The sequence below is a fragment of the Populus nigra genome, chromosome 5 (assembly GCF_951802175.1).
Source record: "Populus nigra chromosome 5, ddPopNigr1.1, whole genome shotgun sequence".
NCBI lineage: Eukaryota > Viridiplantae > Streptophyta > Magnoliopsida > Malpighiales > Salicaceae > Populus > Populus nigra.
This window is the reverse complement of record NC_084856.1, coordinates 5,571,171-5,587,654: the sequence shown is the minus strand read 5'-3', so window position 1 is coordinate 5,587,654 and position 16,484 is coordinate 5,571,171. Positions and strand designations below refer to the sequence as shown.

The window sequence follows — 16,484 nt, the reverse complement described above, 5'->3', positions numbered from 1 at the left end:
TGTCCTCCGTCTTTTTTAGAAGTAGTTTGCTAATGCAAGTTACCTGGTACCTCTACCTACGTAACCAAAGGAAAACAATACTACAACCTAGATTTCTCCACTAAATGTCTCGTTGCTCTACAACGTGCATGATCTCTGCCTACAAAATATATAGAAATGAAGACTCGAAATGCCCACAAGAAATTAATTATCCAAGTATAAACATATACGAAAATTGTCTCATCATTTTAGCAGTACTCTAATTTATTGAATTTGGATCACAATAATCATCCTTCATCAGTAGTGTTGACCGGAGAGCATCGAAATAATTTCAGGAAGTCTGTGTTTTGTCATATATATAACTGATTTTGTGGAGTTTGGCTGAGATGAAACACCCTGCTACAAATGGCAGTAAATCCTCTCCATGCATGGCTTTCAGTTTCATTTCCGGTGATTAAAAGAAGTGATGAGATCACCATGTATAGCATGTCAGCCATATGGCATCAAGCATATTCACCTTCTTGCCACAAGTACAAATAAGACAGCCATCCTTCGAACGTTTTCACAGTACTGTAAATGTTCTCCTATATATTCATCACAATATGTTGCCAAATGTACAAAAAGAAAATGTATATTAATACATGCATGCTTGCTTGGCAGTGTAAGATGCTTCCAAGGAATGAGATTCTTCTAATATCGGTGCTTTTGTGATGTTTATGATCATATCTTAAAAAATGTATAAGAAAAATAATCTATACAAGCCCTAGCTTGGTGTTTATACTCTCTCCAAAATCCAAACAAATCTTAGTAATATCCATGGAAGAAGTTGTAGTCATTATAGGTGCTGGCCCTGCAGGGCTCGCATCAAGTGCATGCCTTAATCGTCTTGATATCCCCAACATTATCCTAGAAAGAGAGGATTGTTATGCCTCTCTATGGAGAAAAAAGGCATATGATCGTGTAAAGTTACACCTTGCAAAGCAATTTTGCGAGCTTCCCTACATGTCCTATCCACCTAAATTACCCATGTTTGTCCCTAAAAACGACTTCATTAGCTATTTGGACAATTATGCATCGCATTTTGGCATAAATCCCCGATTTCATTGTTATGTGGAGTCTGTTTACTATGACAAGAATGCTAGTAAATGGTGTATTGTGGTAAGGAATAATAAACTAAATACAACCGAAGTATATATTGCAAAATTCTTAGTTGTTGCAACAGGAGAAAATAGTGAAGGTTTGATACCAAAAGTGCCTGGGCTCGACGGCTTTGAAGGGATGTACATGCACTCCAGCCAGTATGCGAATGGGAAGGATTTTATTGGCAAAGATGTCTTGGTTGTTGGCTGCGGCAACTCTGGGATGGAGATTGCTTATGATTTGCTCTATTGGGGTGCTCATACCTCCATTGTTGCTCGTAGCCCTGTAAAATCCCTCCACCTCTCTTCCTCTCTTGAGCCTTTTTTTACGTTTCCTTTTCAATTAATATATATCTCTTATAGCAAATGCATGCTTTGAATAATCACTCTTTTTTTTTAATGAAAATTTGAATAATGGGTTTATCCCATGAATCAAGGTGAAATCAAGCAGATACGGGTAAAACTTTTTGTTTTGCAGTTTTTTTACGGGAAAAAATGGAGAGCCAGCAAAGGTTTGTGCAAAGGACGAAATAAAATAAAAAATATATATAATATAAAAAAGAGTACTTCTAATTCTCAAATAAATAAATCAATCAATCAATTGCATGTATATATCTGGTGTTAGAGTATCTAATTAAGGGTTGTTATTGCTATAAAATTAATATCTCCCTCTGAACCGAATACCATAATATCAATTTCATCTAATATTCAGGTACATGTGATCAGCAAAGAAATTGTTTTTCTTGGAATGTGCTTCTTGAAGTATCTCCCATGCAGATTAGTGGACTTCATCACAACAACACTCAGCAAAATTAAGTTTGGGGATACATCCAAATATGGGATTCAGAGGCCAACTGAAGGTCCTTTCTATATTAAAGCAAAAACAGGTAGATCGCCCACAATTGACGTTGGGGCTGTGCAAAAGATTAAGACTGGAGAAATTGAGGTATACATACAAACGCTCTGTTCTTTATAGAGATATATATCTTTTGTCATATCAGCATAAAAGAAATAACAGAGAAATATTAATAGATTAAGCAATAAAAAAATTATTACTTTGGAGTTTATAAAAAAAGAAGATGATTAAATTATATGCATGAGACGATTAGAAATCTTAAATTGTTCATCACAACAAAAAGAATAGTAGAAGCCATGGATCATGCATCTCTTATCATGATCATGTGAGATGATGGTGGTCGTTGATGCAGGTTTTTCCATCGATAGCAAATATAAAAAGAACCGAAATCACATTTGAAAATGGCAAGAGCAAGCAATACGATGCCATCATATTTGCTACTGGCTATAGAAGCACCGTACTGGATTGGCTGAAGGTAATAGAACATTAATTATAATATGAGTATATTTGTATAATCCAAATTAAATCTGTGATAACAACGTTCTGATGAGTTTTTTTTTTATCTGTAAATGCATGCAGGATGGCAAAGACCTGTTTAATGAGAATGGAATGCCGAAACTACGTTTTCCAAATCATTGGAAAGGGGGAAATGGGCTTTACTGTGCTGGGTTTTCACGGAGGGGATTAATGGGCATTTCACTTGATGCTCAGCAAATAGCCACTGACATCGGTCTGGCATGGAAGGGAGCTTCGAAGTGATCGAAGGTTGAAAAATATACACTTATGGCAGCTCAGTGGTTTGCATGGTTTCAGAGCTTGGTTTTTCTGTGCTTAATTAACGTCTTCCCAGCCTGGATGCTATAGATAGTTTACTTTTAGGTTACCTTTACGGCTCTGCTTTCTCTCCGAACTGTTCTAGGTAGTTTTTCTTTTATTGCTTCTGTAACCCCCCAAAAAAATATAAATAAAAAAACTTCACAAGTCTATCAAATGGATGTCTATTTGCAGAATTTGAGTCCTTATATTTATTCTTTTTAAATTAGGCCCCTTCAAATATTTAGTTATTTTATTTATGACCTCATTTCTTAGTTTAACTCTACGTTCATCCTTATTCTATTTTTATATTCAGCCCCCATTTATGTTCTATATATTTGTTGGCTTACACCTGATCGATGACTGATGAGATAAGGGTCAAAATCTCATTTCCTAAAGCCTCTCTCTCTCTCCTCTTTTTTTTTTTGTGGCATAGAATCTTTGCAGCAGAGATGATTGGTGGGGGTGTCTATTAAGTACTTGATTATGTTAGGTTGGGATCATAGTAGATTCATGTATTTATTTGTATAAAAAAAAGGCACTTCGTTAATAAATTATTTAAAGTTAATACAGTTAAATACAAAAAATTAAAATACAAAATATAGTCACTCAAATACAAAAATAATAATAATAATACAAGCACTCAATTAAAAAAAAAACCCCTTAGTAAGCTCTTGACAGACATATCATCATGTCAAGTATTAATTTAATACAAAATATCTAATAAAAACACTTGATTAGTAAAAAATTGAAAATTTATGTACTCAAATAGTAAAAATAAATTTAAAAAATCAAATAAAAAAATTGAAAAATTCATAAACTAATAATATTATTAGCTCTTTGACTTTTATTCTATTCAAGTTTTACAAAACTACAAGCGAATTCTTAATCATTTTAAAAATTTAATTATACACCAAATACAATTTAATTATAATATCATTTTAGAATTAATATTTTGATAATTTTAGTGTCAATGACATTAAAAATATCAAATTTATGACTTGCTATATAATTAGCTTAATCAAATTTCTGTTAATAAAATGGATATGACCGTCTTTTATTTTTTATCAATGAATACAAAGCTTAATATGAGTAAATATTTTTTGTAGGATGCTTCCCAAGAAATGAGATTCAAATTTCATTACTCAAAGTAAAAGAGTCAAACATAAGTAAATGAATTATTAATTAAAATTCATTTCAAAGTAGTAACCTTAAACTTGAATATCTTGTTTTTCAAATTTATAAATGTATTATACAAATGAATAATGATATTTAGTTTATTATAATATAAGCATTTAAAATATTGAAGATATTCATAAACAGCTACCTCAGAGTTCATACAAGTTTAAATTTATAAGTATGCAGAATAAAAACTCATGAAAAACATGTTTTCAACACAAATATAATAATAGAATTATAGCATGCATCCTAAATATATTTTCAAACTTGTAATTGATGTTAATTCAAAATTTTAACATACATATTAATAATAAAATATTTATGTTCAAATTAAAATAAGAAAGTGTACTTACTTATTTAAATGCATTTTTAAATAAATTTTTTAAATCAAAGTAAAAAAAATTAATTATTTCTTAATGAATTATATTTAAACTCTAGATTCGAGAGAAAATACAAAGAAAAGAAAAATACTAAAATTACATCCTTCCTAATTAGATGAAATTTAAGTAATATTGTAAAGCTGCAGCTTGGTAGTTGTTCTCAGTTCAGTAGCAGCCACAATGATATAATCCGAACAATAGAATCAAGATCTCCTTTCCTCTACACCTACTCCAGACCAAGAGAAGCAACATTCATCAACAGCTGCATCTCCTTTCCATTACTCTAGAGGTGCCGAGGATTTGATGCCGACTAATTGATGTTACCTGCCCATCCGAGAAACTTCACAGATATCATGCCCCAATTATCACGATATATAAAAGATCAATGATTGATTCTTCAAAACATATTAGAAATTTATTTCGGTCTTTAAATTTAATTAATTTTTAAAATTTTCATTTTATTGACCTTCAAACTTAATTTTTCTTTGTTTAAATAAGTCAAATAAACCCATGAGCAGTTTCATTAAGGCATTAAATTTATTAAATTTTTTTAATTTTGGTCAAATTTGAATTTAAGCCTTAATTTTTTTTTGTTAAGGTTTTTTCATTTTATCTTGTCAAAATATTTTAATGTGGTTTTTTTTTATTGCTTAAAGGTTTCATCATGTTCTGAAAATATTTTTTTATTTTTTTTGGATGTTTGAATAAAAATATATATTTTATATAAAATAATATCAGAATCCTAAAATTAAAATATGACAACGAGGATTAAGAAATGGAGGGACAGAGGAATGGGAAAGACGTGGTGAAGGTTGGGCTTTCGTGGAACATGAATATATTCTCACATGTTGACTTTTATAGCTAATTTGAAGCAGCCCCTATTGCTATTCGTGTGGCGGTTAACTTCGAAGTCAATGCAAATATCAATTATGTAGTAAAAAAAGTATAAAGGAAATATTAATAATATCTATGTAATACTTATATTATGGATCTTTTAGAAGCTCCAAAGTTAGTATAGAATTTTATTTTTTTATCTCCAAATGAAAAGGAATTTTTTTTTTTATCTTTTCCAACTACAAAATTTTTTAAATATTATTTTGAAACTACCTTTTCAACTAAAATAAGTGTTTTTCGAAACTATTTTTAGCATTTTCTAAACTAATACATATTTGATTTTTAATAAATATGAATTAGATTTTTTTAATAAGACACGTCATTCATTAATTATTTTAATTCATTGAATAAAATCTTCTACAACTTCTCCAAAAATATTATCTTATTAATCAAAATAATTTTTTTTGTAGAGTTTTCTCAATAAATAGGTGTTTAATGTTTTATAAATATGAATTAGTTTTATTTATCATTTTTAATAATACATGTCATTTCAATAGTGATTTCAATTTATTGAACATAATGTTTTATAAATATACTTATTCTCACTATTGAAATGACATGTATTATTAATAATCATATTTTTAAGAGTTAATTATAAGTTAGTCCTTGTAGTTTATCAAAAAAAAAATATTAATCCTTATGATAATAAAATCTATATAATTATTTCTTATATTTAATTTAAACCAATTTATAACTTAATTATTTTCATCCACTTCATGTTTTTTTTTATAATTTATTTTGTTTTTTATTTGTAAAAATAGAAAAATAAAAAAGAGTTGATAATATAAGAAGATTGAAAAGAAAAAAAATATATTTTAAACAAAACAAATTAAGAATGGTCAACACTAATCAGAGACTAATTAATTAGTTTTTAAAAGGAGAACAACTATTTAATTTATTTTTAAAACTACAAGGACTAATTTATAGATTTATCCATTTTTTGAAATAAAGTTTTTAAATTTTTCTCAATTAATATGTATTTAATTTTTAATAAATAAAAATTTATTTTTTTAAAATAAAACATATCATTGTCTCAAGTTATTGAATATTGTTTTTTTATAACTTTTTTCGTAAAAATTATACATATATAAAGAAATCTCATTATATTTATGTTATAACATTAATTTAAGATATATTTATAATCATATCTTAAGAAAAAAAAAGAGAGACCTAATTAAAACATAAAATCACAAAATATACTAAAATGCTAATGGAATTTACTGTAGCAGTCAATTGTGGTCATTGTTTTTTACATTTTCATTCTCTAATTTTTTTTATTTTTATTTCAACGTTTTATGCTCAATTCATGATCAATTTATCAAATTTTATTAAAAATAGAAAAAATTCTAAGAAAGAGGATCAAGTGTAAAACAAGGAGAAACCTATGATCAATTTAAGATCTAGGAAAAAAGTTTGTTTTCTCCCTCATGTTTTCATTTTTCTTCCTTGACAGTCCTTAAGTTTTTTGAAAATTTAATTTTGATCCATTTTTTTTAGATCTTATTTTTTTAAAAAAAATTCATTTTCTTAATATTTTATTTTTTGAATTAAAGAAAGTTGCTTGAAAATAATGAAGAGAGATAACCTCGTTGATTTGATCACTTTTCAATGATGAAACTTGTCACTGTTAGTGTTAATGAAAGGAGTTTGATAATGTTGATTTTTTCTTATAAGCATGCTTGCAAATAAAAGATTGGGTTTTATTTTCTAGGTGATTTTGAAATATTTTGATTTTAATAAGTGATTTAGGAGGTTTTATGTCGTTCATTAAGTTTTTTTTTGGTTAAAATGGTTTGAAAAATGGATTTTCAATCCAAGAAACCTCACCCCCCTAACTACTTCTCAACCACTATAGTGATGGGTAGATTATGAGCCATCTAGGCTTATGCTCCCGGATTTTTTTTTGTAGCTTTTGTTTTTTAAAAAATTTTATTATTTAATGTTTGATTTTTATTAAATTTTATTTTTAATTTCATCTTTCAATTGGTTTTTTTTAATTGGTTTTCATGACTTGTTTTGGTTTATTCTCTATTGTGTTATCATGGTCTCAAATAAATATCATGGTAATTGGTTATTGTTTTATTTGTAAGCGTTTATTTTTGTTGTCATATAATTAAAAAAAAATTTAAGATATTAAACCTAATAGAATCCAATTCCTGAATGATGAATTCGACAAGTTAGGTCAAGAAACATAATTCGATTCAATATGTTATCGTTCTTATATTTTTAAAAAATATTATCCTGAATATTTTTTTTAAAGCCAAACCATATGCTGTTATTAATTGTTTGAGTTGTATTTGAACTCATTTTATGTCTAAACAACTCTTATATGATTAGGTAGAATTCCAAGCTAGGAAATAAATTGGATCGAGAATTATAAAATTTAACTACTAAATCAAATTTAATAACAAACCATATTTTTATGAGTTATTCGAGGTTAATAATAATATTTAAAAAATTATTATACCTAGATATTTTCTTATATGTTGAAGAAAATTTTATTCTCTCTCACCGAAGTAGTAAGCAAGTCTTGAATAAATGATTCATCACTTTTAAAGTTTCAAAAACAAATAATTATCACTTTTCAAGTAGTGATCATAGACAACGTCCTGACTGGGAGAAGATCTCTTTCAATTGTGTAACCTCTGCCGTCTAATAAATGTTTAAGATTGAGTTAAAAACATATATTTTAGTTTTTAATAAATTATGATTTGTGTTTTAAAATGATTGCATCTAAATAAATAAAAAAACCTTAACCTCGTCTCACCATATTTCAATTTCAAAAATGTATCCATTAAGGTAGTGATTCTCGTTACGATAACAGTGGTTTTCTAAATAAATTTTTATTTAAAAATATATTAAAATAATATTTTATTTTTATTTTTATAAAATTTATTTTTATATCAACACATTAAAATAATATAATAATATTAAAAATATTAATTTGAAAATAAAATAAAATAAAAAACATGATGGAACTGTAATAAACATTCCCTAAGTTATTTCTCCGGATTAGCACTAAAAAGTTTATTTGTGGTCTTCGAGAATATTTGGGAACACGGTGTTTTTTAAAAATTTAAATATTTTTTTATTAAAATTTAATATGATTTATATATTTTATATTATTTTAATATACTAATATTAAAAATAATTTTTAAAAAATAAAAAAAATATTATTAATATATATTTTAACATAAAAAATTATTTAAAAAACACTCCAAATCACACTACCCACCCACGCTATTCCTATTAGCCCTTTCGATTCATGAAAACACAAAGCAGCTTGCAATTGATTATTTTTCCGCGCCGCCTCTACCAGCCCCAGGAATTGACAATGCATAGCTCCTGGTCAAACCAATTGTATTGGTCAGGACTAATCAGCATCAGCTGCCATTCCAAGAAACTTCTTATCATCTGTGTGGATTTAAAAGAGCAACAGGAGGAAGAAAAGTCATTTAAAGCAACTATAAAATTGATTTATCACATTAGAAAAAAGAAGTACACGCATGATCTATGATGGATCGAATATTACAGCAATTCTTCTTTATTGTTGCCATGTGTTAATAATGAACTCAAACATCAAATTGCTCTAGCTGGACATCCTTGGACTTCAAAGGAACATACTCTCCCAGATAAACTTCGAGGTGATCTGACAAGGCCGACTTGTCGATATTTTCATGGTGATAAGATTTGCAGACAAAGTAGATCACTGTTTGGATAACAAGCCCAAACAAATACAACACGAGAAGCACCAGCAAAGAGAGAATCCCAAATGATGCCCTGTTCAAGATGCCTAGTGACGATCCGTGCACAACCTTGTTCTCAAATAGGATGTGTAATGCCCCAGAAGAAAGATTTAGCATCAAAAATATAATTATTGCGACCCACATCTTCCCCTTAATTAATTCCCTGCTCTTCATCATGGCTTTAAATCCAGAAGCCTCTTCCAACACGGACACAACACTTGCCAATTGCCAAATTATGCTCATGTACACAAGCCCCATGAAGTATACCAGCGATAAAAATAAGAGAAGTGGAACAACTTGGCTAGGGCCAACTAAAAACACACATGTAATAGCGACAAGTATAGAAACAAAGTTGTATGCAAAAACAGCAAGAAAGATAGACAAAAACGTGACCATGAGCCTCTTCCAAACCTTAGGGACAACACTCATCACCTTCTTGAATGTCACTTCTCGTGCGGTGTAAATGCAAGCTATGGTGTAAACAACAGCTGCAGTTGATAGAAGAGAGAATACAAGTACGAAGGTGAAGTATGCAGCTTTGAAGAGCCAAAAATAGGCCCATTCAGAAGAAATCATGTCAGATATTTTCTCGTATTTTCGGGTGCCGACTTGTGTCTCATCTAACTCTTCTTCGTTGTAGATTATCTTTGTAAAGAGGACATTGGATACCTCGATGTGAGCTAAGAAGATGAAAGATAGAGGAAGAATCAAGGCAAGAGTAATCTGACTGAAGATCTTTCTCCACGACAAGATGATCCTATAAGCTTCTCTGTATATGCCAAAGACCCCAAGAAACTGCATCTCTTCTTGTTCTCTATCCATGGCTACTTTCCAATTAAATGAAAGGGTTAAGGATTGGTAAGGAGAAAAATGGAGATCGGTGAAGGAGAAGTGGAGGAGGTTTGTATTTGGTAGAGAGATATAGCAAAGAATCAAGGGTGGACTTCTCGGTATGCAACTGCCCTTGGGATTCTAATGAATTACCAACAACGAAAGAGTCCCCTTGGCTTGCGCAGTTACAGAAAGTAATATATATATATATATATATATATATATATATATATATAGCCGATTGAGATTGCCCATTTTCCACAAAGAAATGCCACATCGATTTCGGGATGGCTTCATATGACGTCAGGATCTTTGTTCTTAGTTTGATTTGAAAGCTTTTCAACGGAGAAGAAAGGACATAAACGGAAATATTAAAGTATTGTATGGTATGTTAAGTATTAAAGCAAAATGTGAAGGGCTTTCGAGGAAATATACAGGCTCTCTTTTGGCTTTTGAAGGACGGCAAAGAATCGGGTCGTTCACGTCGAGGCTAATATTCAATACATTTTTCAAAGGTAGCCTCGTCGAAATCGAGCCAAGTCAACACGGTTTATCTCTTGCTAGGAATTTTCCAAATCTTAAAGTATTAAAAGGTGTTGCTACTGACCGAGCATTAAATTGAAATCTGTTTGCCGTGCAAAATACAAAACTCACTCTACCCCTGGATTTGTATCTAGAAAATGAAGGGTACTGCGCTTCCTCTGAATTTCGGGATGGTAATTCTTCATATGAAATCAAATCATATTTATTACCTCAAAGATTAAAGGTTAGAGTATTAAGTTACAAAATGTTAAGGATCCCTTAGTGTCAATCTAGCATTGAACTTTTGTATTGGCTTCTTTCTTTTTTTTTTTTTTGATTATCGTGGGTGTCCGGGCCAGCTTGCGCGCACCTCGACTAATCCCACGGGCCCTGAAGTTAACGACCATGTAAGCCTCCAGTTGCCATCATATGAGCAATCATAGGGTTTGAACCTGAGACCTAAGAGGGAGCAAACCCCTTAGTCCCAAGCTCTTACCACTAGACCACCACCTAGATGGTTGGATTGGCTTCTTTCTTGTTATATTTACTTGTAGTTCCCACAGTGATTAGAGATTAACTAGATGCAATGTTTGCGCGATGCCGTGAGTTTATGACATGCTAGTTTGTATATTGTCGTGAGTTTGTAGAAAAAATAAAAAAAATTATATGGAGAAAAACTGTTGCAATCCACAATGTTTTCAAGAAAAAACTACAAAGCTAAATTCATAACCAACTTAATATTTAAAAAATAAAATCAACAAAGAAAATTTTGAAAACAATCATAAAAAAAAAGGAAAAAAAACCATACAGGAAAATACTGCAGCAATCTATAGTATTTCATAAGGAAATATACCGTTTTAATTATCAATTAACTCAATATTTAAAACAATAAAATCGATAAAGAAAATTTTGAAAACAAATCATAAAAAAATCATGTATGGAAACACTGTAGCAATCCATAATGTTTTTTAAAAAAACTAAGAAGCTAAATTCTCAACCAGCTCAATATGAAAAAAAATAAAATCATGTGGGGAAACACTGTAGCAATCCACAGTGTTTTAAAGAAAAAAAACTACAAAGTTAAATTCTCAACCAGCTCCATATTAAAAAAATAAAATCAACAAAAATAATTCTAAAAAAAAAAAGAAGAAGAAGACAATTTTGGAAAAAAAAGAAAAAAGAAAATGAAAAATAAAAAAAAACATGTGGGGAAACACTGTAGCAAAACAAAAACCATGTGGGGAAACATTGTAATAATTCACAGTGTTTTAAAGAAAAAATCTATGAAGCAAAATTCTCAACCAATTCAATATAAAAAAATAAAATCCACAAAGACCATTTTGGAAAAAAAAAGAAAAAAATTCATAAAAAAAACCATGTAGGGAAACATTGTAGTAATCCATAATGTTTTAAAGCAAAAATTACAGTACTAAATTATCAACCAGATCAATATTAAAAAAAATTTGACAAAGATAATTTAAAAAAAAAACACAAAAAAATAAAAACAACAAAAAAAAAAGAAGAAGACAATCTTGGAAAAAAAAAAGGAAAAAAAAACATGTAAAACCCAAAAAAAATATTGGGGGGGGGGGACGAAAAAAAATGTGGGGAAAAAAAGAAAATAAACAAAAAAAAAAGACAAAACACAAAAAAACAAAAATAAATGACAAAACGGCAAAAAACAAAAGCTAAAACAGAAAAAAGAACATATGGGGAAAGTACTTTCCCCACGCATTTTAGAGTATTTGTTAATAGTCCAATCACTTATGGTGGGTCTGGGCTCAACAATTTTAATCCTATATTTACAACCCCCCTCATAATGACGTCATTGATCACTTATCACCCATAAGATATTTATACCCAAACCTAACTGCTTCGTCTATTCTTTGATAAACTTGTATTAATTTCATGACAATCTAGTAATTTATATCTTAGTATTTTTATTGTTTTAAATTTATATTTTATAAAATTTGTGCTATTTGATAATTAAGGGCTTGATTTTGACTATAATTATTATAATTTTTTTAATGATATAAATTATTTGTTAATTTAATTTCTGTAAAATAAAAATACATATTCATTCTTAACAGTTCCTTATGTAAATTATTAATATATCAATTGGCAATTTCCTTTGTTTTAGCTGGGAATATATAGAATAAAAATTGTGAATTGACATGCTTGACTCTTGAAGTAATTAATGCTAAATAACCTATCAAAATTTAAAGGGACTCGTTTCTTGTAAATGACAAAGTAAGTGAGTCGATTTATTGAAAAAGTAGAGGAATCAATGTGAAAAAAATAAAGATGTTTTGACTTTTCTATTGTAAGTGAGTTTATTTGTTGAAAAAGTAGAGGAATCAATGTGAAAAAAATAAAGGTGTTTTGACTTTTCTATTACTTATTTTATTTTTATTTTTATTGTGTTATATTATTAATTATTACTTGATTGGAATTGTTAATATATAATTAGTTAAAATATTATACTTATGATTTTAAGATTTTACTATTCAAGTTTACGATCCGGGTTTATATTGTATATTCCGTGTCGTGTTAAAAATATATTTTTAACAATCTTGTTCTTGCCCATCAACTCTGTGTGTTGGTTAGTGCTTGGAGCTTAATGCTAACATAACCCTCTTATCATCACAAAAGTCCACAAAATAATGTTAAAGCAAATAATGTTAAAGCATGCTTATGCAAAGAACTTGGATCACTTTACCATATCTTTTTACAATTAACATTGTAACCACTAATCATTAATAATTATTATCCTTAAACAGACTACATAATATATTCTCACTTTTATAGTTTATTTTATGCGAGTCAATATGATTTAAAAGTATATTAATGCCCATGAATTACCAAGTAAAGAATTGAGCTCATTAACTCACTCATAAATAAATAAATAAAATTAACCTCTTCCATATCTTTTGCATTTATTATTTTTAATTATTATCTATTTAATATATAATATACAATTTTTAAGACTACATTCGTCCTACATCTTTGCTAACTTCACAATCAAAGAGTCTCTCCAATATTTTCACATTTGTCATATACTACATACAATCTAATGTGATTCCAAGGTATACATACAATCTAATGTGATTCCATTCATGAGTCTTCAAGTAAAGGATTAAGCTCATTTCTTTCATACAACATGCCCCTATGTTGTCCATTTTAATCCTTTAAGCATGCAATCATATTAACACATAGGAGTATAAAATGATTTGATCCTTGATCAGATAACTCGACTGAGAAAACCCTATATACATCCCAACCTCAAATGCTTGGGGGCTGCTAACGGGCATGAGATTAATAGCTTAGTCCTAACACACCAAACATATATGGTGGTTTCAGGGTTAGCAATCATAAGTATATCTCCTCAAAGTCATGTTTAGGTTTAGGTTTAGAATTAGGCTTATAGGTCCCACCAACCCCGTGCATGTTCCTCAAGCAAGGGCCTAACTAACTCGATTCTTTAGAATGACCCAATTAGCAAATCATCCTAGAGTTGGGTTTAAGATGACCATGCTCGAAACCACTTTCCTATAGGCCACGTTGTTAAGCTTGAGATGCCCATGTTTAAACCCAATTATTGGGTCTAATTTGTCCCACCAACCATTTATCTTGTTGGTGCTTAGCGCTTAATGCTAACGTGACTCCTTTATCATCATGAAACCCATAAAAAAACATTAAGTCATTCTTATGCCTAAAACATAGCCACCTAATTATATCATTTCACAATCAATAATGTAACAATTTATCATTAAAAGCTATTATTTCAAATAATTACCTCTAAAATAGACTACACAACCTATTCTTGCATTCATCTTCTACTCTATACAAGTTGATGTGATTCAATAGGTATATAAATGCCCATTATTCACTAGGTAAATGATTAAGCTTATTTGCTCACTCACAAATAAGAATATTCTTTTCTTTCATACCTCTTGCATCGATCATCTTCATTTATTATCTCTATAATATATATCACACAACTTTTAAGGCTATATTCCTCCTATATCCTTTCTAATTTAAGCATTAAAGGGTTCCTATACAATACAGGGGACTTGTTTTCGTAAGAGTTCATAAACTACCAACCAATATCTTTATTTTCAACCTTAAAAGCCTAAATCAACTGTGAAAGGGTCCAATTTTTTACTTTAGACCTTGTCAAGTTCCTTGTTATGCTTTTATATAATCCATAATTCATTCAAGTTGGCAAAATTATTTTTTTCACAATTTTAAAGGTTTAAGGCTAAAAATTTCACACACACCTTAGATTTAATGGAGTACATCTAATAAGTTTTTTTTTTTAGTGAAGTAGATAAAGTTCCAAATTTTTTGTATTGTTATAATGTTATGTAATTCTCTATTGTTACCAAGTAATATAATGAGAAAGATTGGTATGTTTTGTATAATCTAGGATCTTTTAAGCAACGTATTAAACAAATTAGAAGAAAACTAGTTAGATGTGTGCAATTTATTGCCGGGCAAATCAAAATTTTTGTTTCAACAAAAACAATTGTACGCATTGTTATTGCGTTTTTCACCATTAAAAAAAATCTTAATTGTGAACCAAAAACTTGATGTGTGCATCTAATAAAATAAATTAAGATTTATATGTTGTAATAAATGTAAATAAATATATTAATGCCAACTAAAGATGAAGTTCATAAGTTGAGACAAAGATGCATATAAGTACATTTGATAACGTCATATAGGGAGCTCTTTAATTTTTTTAATTATACAGCGAGTGTACCCACACAATATTGCAGGTAATATTTCAAGTTAATTTTTAATGTAAAAGAAGAGGATGTTAAACATTATGAATGTATTTTCTAATACCATAAAAAGTTTTAAATTAAGGAATTGAAAGATGATGTTTGTGTTTAATTAAATAAATTGATAAAGTAAAAATTTAAATAAAAAATCAATTAACATTAATTAAATATTGAAGCAAGAAAACTATATTTGTTTTTATAAGAAGCAAATTATTGATGCTCATGCAAATGTTTTACCCTAAGTATCTTTTTCATATAATATATTTTCTTTTATTTATGTTTGAGGTTAATTCTGCTTGCTAAAGTTATATAAGTCAAAAGAACAAGAACCTAATTTGATTCAATAAACAAATAACTAGACTTTATTTTTTTTTTTTTACAATGCTTAGCGAGTTTGTTTTTGTACAAGTTTATACACTACCAACCAATATCTTTATTTTCAACCTTAAAAGCCTAAATCAACTCTGAAAGGCCTAAAAATAATTGAATTTTACTTCAATCCTTGTCAAGTTCCTTGTTATGCTTTTATATAATCCATAATTCATTCAAGTTGGCAAAATTATTATTTTAACAATTTTAAATGTTTAAAGGTAAAACATTTACACACATCTTTGATTTAATCATTATACGTAGTACACCTAATAAGGTTTTCTTAGTGAAACAAATAAAGTTCCAAAATTTTTGTATTGTTATCATGTTATATAATTCTTTATTGTTCCTTGTTATGCTTTTATATAATCCATAATTCATTCAAGTTGGCAAAATTATTATTTTAACAATTTTAAATGTTTAAAGGTAAAACATTTACACATTCCTTTGATTTAATAATTATACGTAGTACACCTAATTAGATTTTCTTAGTGAAACAAGTAAAGTTTCAAAATTTTTGTATTGTTATCATGTGATATAATTCTTTATTGTTACCAAATTATATAATAAGAAATATTGGTATGTTTTGTATAATTTTAGATCTTTTAAGCAACGTAATAAACAAATTAGAAAAAGTCTAGTTAGGTGTGTGCGATTTATTGTTGGCTAAATCAAATTTTTCGTTTAAACAAAAACAATTGCATGCATTGTTAACGCGGTTTTTCCATCATGTAATTTTCTAATTGCAAACCAAAAACTTGATGTGTGCATCTAATAAAATAAATCAAGATTTATATGGTGTGGTAAATGTAAATAAATCTATTAATGCCAATTAAATATTGAGTTCATAAGTTGAGACAAAGATGCATATAAATACATTTGATCACGTATAGTAAGCTCTTTAATTTTTTTTAATTGAACAACGAGTTTACCAGTGTAATATTGCGGGTAATATTTCAAGTTAATTTTTAATGTAAAAGAAAAGGACG

General features: G+C 28.7%; 2 protein-coding genes across 2 annotated transcripts; one reads left to right on the top strand and one right to left on the bottom strand.

Annotated features, from left to right (window-relative positions):
* Nucleotides 1-795: 795 nt before the first annotated feature.
* Nucleotides 796-2,733, top strand: LOC133694171 (probable indole-3-pyruvate monooxygenase YUCCA11). Its single transcript, XM_062115633.1, has 4 exons — nt 796-1,404; nt 1,831-2,064; nt 2,327-2,449; nt 2,554-2,733. Exons 1-4 carry the CDS (start codon nt 796-798, stop codon nt 2,731-2,733), a joined length of 1,146 nt encoding a protein of 381 aa, XP_061971617.1.
* Nucleotides 2,734-8,502: 5,769 nt separating this feature from the next.
* LOC133693759 (uncharacterized) lies at nt 8,503-10,020 on the bottom strand. The gene is made up of 2 exons (XM_062115048.1): nt 8,773-10,020; nt 8,503-8,654 (listed from the first exon to the last, which is right to left on the bottom strand). The coding sequence occupies exon 1, from the start codon at nt 9,806-9,808 to the stop codon at nt 8,813-8,815; it is 996 nt and encodes a 331-aa protein (XP_061971032.1). The 5' UTR covers nt 9,809-10,020; the 3' UTR covers nt 8,503-8,654; nt 8,773-8,812.
* Nucleotides 10,021-16,484: the final 6,464 nt, after the last annotated feature.

What these genes read in the sequence shown, in the direction of transcription:
- LOC133694171 (XM_062115633.1), top strand. Translation starts at nt 796, where the DNA reads ATGGAAGAAGTTGTAGTCATTATAGGTGCTGGCCCTGCAGGGCTCGCA. An exon ending in CCATTGTTGCTCGTAGCCCT is followed by an intron (nt 1,405 to 1,830) that starts GTAAAATCCCTC and finishes TCTAATATTCAG; the next exon opens with GTACATGTGATCAGCAAAGA. An exon ending in TTAAGACTGGAGAAATTGAG is followed by an intron (nt 2,065 to 2,326) that starts GTATACATACAA and finishes TCGTTGATGCAG; the next exon opens with GTTTTTCCATCGATAGCAAA.
- LOC133693759 (XM_062115048.1), bottom strand. Translation starts at nt 9,808, where the DNA reads ATGGATAGAGAACAAGAAGAGATGCAGTTTCTTGGGGTCTTTGGCATA.